At 31.5% G+C, this 10,897-nt stretch overlaps 1 protein-coding gene across 1 annotated transcript; it reads left to right on the top strand.

The window, feature by feature from the left end:
- The first annotated feature begins 1,573 nt into the window (after positions 1-1,573).
- Positions 1,574-10,506, top strand: LOC107437171 (phosphatidylinositol-4-phosphate 3-kinase catalytic subunit Pi3K68D). Its single transcript, XM_016049083.2, has 3 exons — positions 1,574-1,874; positions 3,191-3,423; positions 5,016-10,506. The coding sequence occupies exons 2-3, from the start codon at positions 3,264-3,266 to the stop codon at positions 9,911-9,913; spliced, it is 5,058 nt and encodes a 1,685-aa protein (XP_015904569.2). The 5' UTR covers positions 1,574-1,874; positions 3,191-3,263; the 3' UTR covers positions 9,914-10,506.
- Positions 10,507-10,897: the final 391 nt, after the last annotated feature.

Below are 10,897 nucleotides of genomic sequence, written 5' to 3'. Positions count from 1 at the left end.
TAGCGGCAGAGATAACTCTTAGTCTGACTGACTAACTCCCCTTTACTCTGTTCCCCCTTTTATATAATTTTTCACCGAATCTCCAAAATTCTCGAATTGTCTCTAAGACGACAGAACGTCTAGGATTCCAGAATCATCGCGTAAAGACCTCGCGAATGACAGCTAGTCTCGAAAACTATACTGGCAGGACAGAAAGGAACCAGTCCGTAAAAGTATCACGTGAATTTGGCTTCAAAAGTGCAACCCTATTATAGTAAATGTTTTTTCAGTATTCTGAGAAATACCGTGAGAAAAAAAAGTAGGCATAAGGCAAATAAAAATATATAATCTTAAAAAATAGTAGCATGCATAATTTCTACTAAAATTTTTATTTTTGCCATTTTATCTGAGCTCAAGGGGGGTGTTTAAACCCCTCCCTTGCGTACGCCACTGTCCCAATTGACCAAATATCGCTCTACATACTTTACGAGCTCAAGAGACAACAACCCCTTTTGTACGAGCGATTAATACTCACTTGGGCCGGATCAGGCTATTGGTCGAAAATTACATCACTGTTTGGGGGAAGGGAGATGGTGGCTATTGGCTGGTGTTCGTATGATTTTGGCGACAAATTTTGTATTAACATGTGCTTCGGGATTTATTTCTTCCTTGTAAATGTTAACATAATATTATGTCGTCGTTAGGGTGGGGGAGATAGGTAAATGTCCTTTTGAGTATTTCTGACAGTATTTTTGTTTTAATTGATTGAAATTCATGAAAGCTAAAATAAATAAATAAGATGAATACTATACAATATTCAAAGACGTTTTTTTTTTATTGTAGCTTTTTCTTGAGAATTATCTTTTACAGTTATAAAGTAACGAAGTTGATAAAAATATAAGCTCAAATTTACTGATACAAATTTACTGATCTTTATTTAGTTGTGTTGTGAATAATTTTAAAAACTTTATAATCAAACAACATTTAAATTTAGTTTAAAGTAATGACCAAAATTCTGTGCTTAGCCTCCCCCCCCCCTGCATTTCTAGATCAGCCCCAGTTCATGAAGTAAAAGCAGTATTGTTTAATATCACTTACTTAGATTCTAATAAAAATTACCACAAAACTGTTCAAAATGTGAATATTGTCTTTATTACTTTTTGATTATAATAAATATTCCCATTCATAGGACATTTCAAACTTCTAGTTTTTACATCAGCTTAATGAACGTTTCTTACATGCTCGTATAAATTTTTATTTCGTTTAAATATTTTTTCGGAAATCACCTGATTCATAATTAATAATAACAAAAAAACATTAATAGATAAAAACAAGAAACATTAATACCACGAGTAAACAGAGCTCGTTTGAAAGCTAGATTTAAAATCTGTAGCCAAATCAAGATCTGTCGCCAATTTACTATGCAATACACAGCATGTCCCTTCCCCCAAACAGTGATGTCATCTACGACCAATAGCGTGATCCGGCCGAAGTGAGGATTAATCGCTCGTCCTTTTGTTGGCAACTACTATTGCCAACAGAAATTTAAATATTGTTTGGCAAAATGTTTACTTTATTCAAGATGGCAACAAAAAGGAAGTTTCATTTGCAAAGGATTATGGTCAACTCAGCTGTTTATGTTTAGCTTTTTGGGTTTAATGAATTGCATGTAAATAAACAATACAGGGTGGAATGAGTTGCTGAAATTATATGATAGGCCATAATTCAATTTATGTTGAATGAAATATTTTTGAAACTATTCCTCACTACATTACTGTTAATAATATGTATTATTTTTCTTGTGAGAGGGTGGGCAAACATTTGTTTTCCTCTTCTGTTGCGTCTGCGTTCGAAGCTTACCATTGATTTAAATAAATATTTATGCATTCATAGTAGTAAGTTAGACTGTTTATTGGTTTTTTAAATTATGTTATAATGAGTGTGATTTTTTTAGAAATTTTGTACTCTTAGTTTAAGGTTATTAAGCAGGTTATATTAGTAAACAATAGTTTTTTAAAAAAAGAAAAAAAAATAATTACATTTTATTAGTTTTTACATTTTCCAATCCTATTAAATTGCTTTTTACTTTACTTCAACGAAAATATTTACTTCTGACTATAATTTTAAATATTGTGAATTATTACAAATCAACTTTTGAATAAATGCAGTCATAAGTTTTCTTTAATTTGAGCTTTCCACCCTCCAGACTTGTCTGTTCGATATCAAATGTCAATTACAATTTTATTTAAACCAGTAAACATTGAAAAAAATTATTATTCAAATTTACTCTTGGTAGAACTGGTTTGTAATTATTATTTAAAAGCAATTAACATGCACTTGTATTTAATTATATTTAATATCAAGCATGTGAAATTACAATATTTATTTTTTAATACTAAAAACGCAGCGAAATGTCAAGTGTTTAAAAGTGTTATGTGATGTAATATATCTATTTAGCTAAAATATAGAATTAAAACTTGTCTACTGTCAAATTTTTCAGAATTTTTTTTATATGTAGTTAATTTAGTTATCAATTGTATGGCAAAAATGGTTGGTGCCAAGTATCTAAATTCAGTTTAATGACACAACTTTAATCACAGTGTTACAAAAATGCATATTTATGTCTGCTATTGTAGAAGTACAGCGATTTTAAGCCCATATTTATCTAGATCATAAAAATAAGATTTCCTACTAGACTTTTCAACTTCAAACAAGAATAAGTTGTTGAATTTGTTAAATGTGCATGATATTGTAACACAATTACGCCAGTTCTAGTATGCTAAATTAATTTAGTATTTCAGATTCAAGGGTCATTAGAGTGGGTTTCTAAAGTATTGTATAAAGGTGCAAATATGAATAGAATGTTGAAGTAATATTTCAGATTTGTGTAAATATTTCATAATAACATTAAAACCAAAGTACAAAAAAGTAGCATATTTCAAAATCTGTAAAAATCTATTGTAATACCATTAAAGCCAAAATAAAAGGAACTAATTAATTTTGAAATTTGTGTAAATATTTTATAGTGGCATTAAAGCTGATTTTCAAAAAAAGCATATAATTTTTTTTTAAAACTGTGTGCATTGTTTTATAGTGTGTACAAAAAAGATAAAACATTATTTGTATATTTTTCTTTATTTGTATGATATATTTATTTATGATAATTAATCTCCTTTATTTGATGATATATTTTTTTTGTCAATATTCCCAGCTGAACTGAGAGTCATAAAAGAATGGTTTGATCCAATTTGTGGCTTTATGCATCAGTTCACATGAGTTGAAATATGGCAGCCCCTCCTATTCCACCAAAAGGCAGTTCCTGGAATCAAGGCAATTCTGCTCCTGACCCACTTATGTGGAGATCCGAAAGCAGGAATTCCTTTCCAAATGATTCAAATAATTGCTTTAGTGATAACTTCTTGCCCTCTACACCCGTTCAGCAAGGTAATTTTAAAGTTTAATGTAATCTTATCAAAAAAAGTTTGAGATTTTTTTTTTTTCACTTTAAGTTCACTTTTTTTTCTCACTTATTTGTGTTCTTAGTTTATAAAAATTTATATTTGTCCACATAGACCTATTTTCATGAATTGTAGGAACATTGATATTATATTTATTATGTTTTTCTATTATAAATTACAATTTACAGATTTTCAAATTCTTATTTTATTAAATTTTTCAAATATATATATATATATATTTGAATTTACAATTTGTTTGGAGAAATTTTTAGGAGTTTGTAAGAGAAAAGCTTAAGGTTAATGAATAGTAAGTATTAGGGCAAGAAAATCGTGAGCCTGAGGTTAAAGTTTGTAAACCTCAACTATATTTTTCTATGTGAAGTAATTTTATATGTAGAATATAAGAGTATAAAGAAACTAATTTAGTATATAAATTATACTACAAAATACTATATAACTATATAAATTTACTCTCATGGGGCTGTAAGTTAAATTTATTATTTAAAAAAAAATTATATTATTTTAAAAAAAATTTCTTTCTTGCTAATTTCACTATAATTAAATTTTTAATTTTTTTTTTTTTATTTGTGTCATCATTTTATTTCTATGTTAGCATCTTAATTTCCATCTTAACTGCAAATATTTGTTTTAGATTTAGTCTTGGTCCATAGCAGAAATCCGGAAGCATGGTAGCAGACCCTGCAGATTATTATTGTAGATTGTCTGCAGATTTGTTTTAATCTGACATTTTTTTTAGTGGCTAGGCTAACAAATTGAGAAAAGGAGAAATAGAAAAATAAATTTTAATTCTTAAATTACTCAATTACTATCTTTTCCTTTATAAAATTTGTTTGCTAATCTGCAGATAACTATATAAGCTTAAGAAAATTGGTGGTTTGAAAAAAACTCTGATCACTTTTCTTTAACTAACTCGAATATTTAGGAGAAAAAAATTTATAAGACTAGAAAAATGAACATTTATTAAAATTTTAGTTACTTGATTAGATGACCTTAGCTTCGGAATTACTTGAATTGATTACTTTTACTTTGGGATTTATTCCTTTATTTTTATTATTTTTTTTAAAGTATTGCATAAAAAATGTAAATTAATATCAATTTTAAATTACAAAATTTATTTGTATCTAATTTTTGTCTGTTTATTTGTTATATTATCTGTTATATGTTAATTTTAACATGTTTTTTGTTACATGTTTTTAATACATGTTAAATTAAGACTGAATTTTGCAATAATAATCTCAGATGCTGTTAGCATTGCAGACTAGTTTGAATACTGCTCATCGACTGAAATGCTGTTGTCAGGGTTCATAGCAGTCACATAGTACTTTTTTAGGGTGCTACATAGGGAGGTTTTCTTAATAATTGTTCTTAGTTCAACATTAATATAAATATACTCTACAGACAGTTTTTTATTTTATTATTTTTTATAAATCTTTTATGTTTGTATTTGTCTTTAAAAAAAAAATTTTTTTTCGAGAAATTTAATTTTCAATAAATTTTATTTTAAAATTTTCTATTTCACTTTTCTGCATACAATGTTTTTTTTGTTGTTGTCCTTAGGTGATGCCCCGCCATTACCACCTCGTCCTTCCTCTGATGCAGTTTTTCAAACGTCAAAGCAGAAAACTGAAATCAATGTTTTAAATCTTGTTCCTCCTGCTCCTACAAGTGGAGTACAGCTTTACAGACGATCTTCTGATTTTCAAGCGTTCAGTCCTGGCTTTAATAATTTTATGACTAACTCTAATTTTGGAAAACCTGGGCCAAATATTTTGTTTCAAAACAATGCATCAACCACCAACTGTGGTACACACATTCGAAGCAATTTTAATTCAACTTCTCAATATTCTCAATCATATGCTACTTATCAATCTGGCCAACAAGCACTTGCATTTACAAACAATATGTATCAGTATCAGTTTAAGAGAGATGTATTCGGATTTGATATCCAGCATAGTAAGTCAGCCCCCAACATTGCTACCTCTGCACCAGTTATACCTGTGCCAAGGTTCTCCATGCCAAATAATAACAATCATGTTTCAAATAATAAAACTACTTATGCCGTAATTAATCATGCTGCAACTGCTGCAAATAATAATGCTCAAGCTAATTTAGAAAATATATTGAAATTTATGAAGAAAAGAAGTGACAGTAATCTTATAGATCTGTATTGTGGAGATCAGGACACAAAACTCAATCAGTCAACCAAATGTCATGATGATATTTTAAAATTGTTTGATCCCCTCAGCAATGCAACTAACTCAATTGAGGAGGACATTTTTGTTAAATCTAAGTCTGAACCGCCACTCGAGAAGCCGTTTATGGAACACAGTGGTATAGATACAACAGATAGAAAAATAATTGAGCCAGTGCTCGAAACTGTATCAATCTGTGAAACGATTCCTAAAAAAGTGAACTCAGAAGATGCCTCAGGAAAGGTCTACAATGATTGTAATGGGAAGCAGACTGATTCGATATTAAAAATTATGCGCAGGAATGATAACTACAATAAAGAAATCGATTCTTTTTGCTCAAAACTCAGAAAGTTAAGGATCGAGTTTTCGTTCGATGATCATGTTACAAATGCTGGTTTGGTTATAAGCCCAACGCTTGATAGCTACCAGGAAGATTCCTTAAGCATAAAACTAATTATTACGAGTATTAACGCTGATCGGCCTGTATCTTTCACGTGCGACGTAAGCACGAGTGTGGAGCATATTATCAGTCATACTGTCTGCTCGATATTTGAAAATGCATCCTCTTTGTGTATGGATAATTTTGTTCTTAAAGTTCAAGGTTTGTCGGAATACTTTACCTCCCATTCAACTTTAGCTGACTATGAATATGTGCACCAATGCCACAAGTTTGATAAGCCAGTTTGTTTGACTTTGACCGATATCAAGGATTTAAAACGTCCTCTTGCCAGAACCAAAAATGATGATATAAATGACACCAATTTCAAATACAAAGATATTGCTCCCTGTATTAAAAAAGAAGTTATTTCTTATGATTCATTAAGTATACTTTTAGATACTTTGGAGAGAGAGATGGAGAAAACAAAATCCAATGCATTGAAATTTGAAATATTGGAGTCCTTAAAACCACAAGGAGTGGTGCAAGCTGTTAAAGCTATCTGTACTCTTTTATCTCATGTTGAAACTTCAGAAATAACAGATGCTGTTGCAGCTTTCATTCATGTTTGCCTTTTATATGATAAAAATGAAGAATCTGAATTTGATGTTTTACCTGAATTGGGTCCATTGAGCGATTTAAAGAGTGGTAAGAAATCCAATGGGGAAGATCTTATGAAACTCTTTGAATTGTTAGAGTTGAGTTTATCTCATTTGCAGCATGCTGTACATGAATTGCTTGCCATGTATGCTAAAGCATTCCGAGCAAATTTTGAAGTTGAGTCCTCGGATATTCCTCATCAAGAAAAAATGGTTACTGATTTTCTAGACACTCCTCTTTTTGAAATTGGTGTTGTTCATAGATTAGAACCTAGTGTCACTTCTATGTTTTCCAATTATTTCATAGTGTGCGAAATTAATCATGGTAACTCAATTTTGACTTCTGTAACTTCTAAAACATCAATAGTATCTAAAAGTTTTTTTCCAAGAATTATTTTTGAGCAATGGTTGCAGTTTGAAAATATTTCCATGTGTACCCTCCCTGAAGAGTCTGTTCTTTACTTCACCCTTTGGGGGACTTTGAATCCAAATGAATCAAAACAATCGAATAATAACGTATCAAATAAGTCCTGTATTGGGTGGTGTGGAATTAGATTGTTCTCGTACGAAAAAGAACTCGCTCAAGGGTGTTTTCTCCTTGGACTTTGGCCCACAGATATTTTGAAAAACAGTGGGCCGTCCCTTTCGAATCCTGATGCAAACTGCTCTCTTCTTCATGTACGCTTGCCTGATTTTGGTTGCACTGTCAAGTTTCCTCCTGTCATTGACAATAAATTTGTGTCCTCTCAAATAAAACCATTTGAGAGTTTAGAATCGCATCAACAGACTGTATTAAAGGAAATTATTGATAAAGATAATTTAAAAGTTTTACTGTCGGATGAAAAAGAGTTATTGTGGGAGAAAAAGTATTACTTGCAACAATATCCTAATGCACTACCAAAAGTTTTACTATCTGCTCACGGTTGGGACTGGGCATGCTTATCAGACATTTATTCACTTTTGAAAGCCTGGACACCTTTGTCACCTGTTGATTCCTTGTATCTTTTAACTCCACTTTTTCCAAATAGAGAAGTTCGTAAAACTGCTATAGCCTGGATGAAAGACATTGTGAGTGATGAATTATGTGACTATTTGCCACAAATGGTTCAGATTCTGAGATATGAACCGTGGGATGATTCACCAACTGCTTGGTTTCTTTTGGAAAGGTCTTTAACTAGCGTTAGAGTTGCTCACCATTTGTATTGGCTTTTGAAGCAGAACATCGACGATCCGATTGCCGGCGGTAGAATGAAGCTTATGCTTAATAGTCTGTTAACCATTGCGGGCCATGCTATGCGTGACCGCCTGCAAACTCAAGAATCATTGCTAGAGGATTTGTCAAATACTGCTGATAAGATTAAGAATACGAAAGAGTCTTTGAGGTTAAATATTTTATTTTACGAACTTGAAAAGACTCACCACGATTTATTAGATAATTTTACTTCTTTACCCCTCAGTCCTAGTTTAGAAGTTTGTGGTGTGGATGTTAAGTCTTGTTCATATTTTACTTCTAACACGTTGCCTTTAAAACTTGTCTTTCATACTCCAGACATGACTGGAACAAATAATGAAGCCATCTTCAAAGTGGGTGATGATTTGAGACAGGATATGATTACAATACAAATGATTCGCATTATGGATAAGATGTGGTTAAAAGAAGGCCTCGACTTGAAGATCGTAACTTTCAACTGTGTGGCTACTGAATTTAGAAAAGGTATGGTTGAGTTAGTACCGGAAGCTGAAACTTTAAGAAAAATTCAAACAGAGCTTGGATTAACTGGGTCTTTTAAAGACAGATCGATCGCAGAATGGTTGCAGAAATACAACAATTCAGAACTTGAATATCAGCAAGCAGTAGAGAATTTCACTTTATCCTGCGCAGGCTATTGTGTTGCCACTTATATCTTAGGCATTTGTGACCGTCATAATGATAATATTATGTTAAAAACATCGGGTCACATTTTCCACATTGATTTCGGAAAATTTTTAGGAGATTCTCAAATGTTTGGAAGTATTAAACGAGATCGCACACCCTTTGTCCTAACCTCTGACATGGCATATGTGATTAATGGTGGTGATAAACCTTCAAAAAAATTTCAGTATTTTATTGATCTTTGCTGCCAAGCTTTTAATATTATAAGAAGTTATAAGAACACATTTTTTAATCTATTTACATTAATGACATCTTCAGGAATTCCTGGAATGTCTGACAATGCTGTAAATTATATTGAGAAAGCTTTGCTGCCAAATATGTCCGAAACAGAAGCTACTGTCCACTTTACTCACATGATTCAAGAAAGTTTAAAATCTTGGTTCACTCAATTTAATTTCTTTATTCACAACTTGGCTCAGTTGAGATTTACTGGTGACCACAATGACGGATTTGTTTTGTCTTTTACTTCAAAAACTTATTCAAAAGAGTCAGACGGGAAGATTATTTCTGCAGATGTGATTGGCTATCAAAAAATGTATGATCCCGAAAAATATTACATTTACGTTGTAAGAATAGAAAGAGAGAGTTGTCCCGATCCTTTGTGCGTGTTCAGAACTTATCGAGAGTTTATCGAATTCCATCAAAAACTTTGCATGATGTTTCCGCTTGCAAAATTTCATGCATTGCCAGGGAATCCTTTGATGGGAAGAACCAATGTTCGTGAAGTTGCGGACAAGCGCAAATCTGAGCTGAGTCTGTTCTTGCGATCTTTAATGGGCATGGCTGAAGAAATTGCTCATTGTGATTTAGTGTATTCTTTTCTACATCCTTTACTTCGAGATCAGGAAGGAATAGCTCAAGAAAATGAAGCTAGGAGCCTTGCTTCTCGTTCTCGAAGAAGTTCATCAGTGAATGAAATTCATGGTCAAGTTAAACTTTCTATTGTGTTTAAAAATGACTCACTTTTTATTATGGTAATGCACGCTAAAAATCTCAGTTCCCCGAAAGGCACGGCACCCGATCCGTACGTGAAAACGTATTTGCTACCCGATCCGGCAAAATCTACAAAAAGAAAAACCAAGATAGTTTCTAAAAACTGCCATCCTACATTTATGGAAATGCTTGTTTACAATATTCCGCTGGAAGTTATACGTCACAAGGCGCTGCATGTATCAGTTTGGGATTATGATAGAGTTCAAGAAAATGAATTCCTCGGAGCTACTTTAATTCCTTTATCCGGTGATTTGAAAAAGGAATCGGCCAGGTGGTATCCTCTGGGGCAGTTCAATAATTAGTTTGTATATTTGTTCTGTGTTGTTGAAAATGTGCATAAGAAATTTGTAGTTAATGCTGTAAAAAATATTTATACCAATTAATTCCTTTATTATTTTTATATCGCATGAAATTATCTTGATCACTTTTTTCTTAAGGATTACCAAAAAAGAAAAAAAAAATATTTGTGTATATTACTTGTCTTTTGTGATGTCTGCGAATTAATTTTGCATTTATTTCTTATATAAGTTTATAAGGTTAAAAATAAACCAAGCATTGATATTGCTTAGGGCAATATAATGTAATGCCATACTTTCATATTGTTCAGTTGGTTTTAATAGTTTAACTGAGACCCATTTTAAGTACTGAAAGTTGACTATTCAATTTATTTATAATATTAATCAGCTACATTTCATTTATGCAACCCAAGAATTATATTTCTTAACTGCAATTAGTTTCTAGTTTATAATTGCATGGTGCATTCCTTAAATTTTAAACAATTTCTAACATTTGTATGAGCCTATTTTACAAGAGTGGTTGCTGAGGGAGTCCTGACTCTCCCAGGGGTGATTGTGAGCTCAAGTCAAAATTCCGGAAAATTCATAGAGTTAAAAAGTTTAAAAGAAAAAAAAGAACAGTTTAATTGAAAAATTAGAAAAACATTTAAACAAGGTTTTTTTTCCTTTTTCTCAATATTTCTTAGTTCCCTTAAAAATATTTAAAATTTTACACATACCTGGAGAAGTAATTAAAATTTACAAATATGTCTTTCTTTCTTGAGTTTATGATTATAACAACTATTTACTGATAAAAAATGAAAATTAATCATGAATATGAGCTTATAAAGTATCTCTCTGGCTCTCCCTTACAAACAAATAAAATAAACTGTGTTTTTAAGTTCCACCTTTGAAAATTTGATTTCCGGAAACTTCTGTGATGAATGATTTTTTGAAACGTCTGGACCTTCGATCTCCGGAAACTTCCGGATCACTGTTAGCGAAAATTCC

This window comes from Parasteatoda tepidariorum, chromosome 1, assembly GCF_043381705.1.
Source record: "Parasteatoda tepidariorum isolate YZ-2023 chromosome 1, CAS_Ptep_4.0, whole genome shotgun sequence".
Lineage (NCBI taxonomy): Eukaryota > Metazoa > Arthropoda > Arachnida > Araneae > Theridiidae > Parasteatoda > Parasteatoda tepidariorum.
This window is presented reverse-complemented; position numbering and strand designations above follow the sequence as displayed.

Coding starts and splice junctions, on each gene's coding strand:
- LOC107437171 (XM_016049083.2), top strand. CDS start 3,264: ATGGCAGCCCCTCCTATTCCACCAAAAGGCAGTTCCTGGAATCAAGGC. Junction 3,424..5,015: donor CTCTACACCCGTTCAGCAAG/GTAATTTTAAAG, acceptor TGTTGTCCTTAG/GTGATGCCCCGCCATTACCA.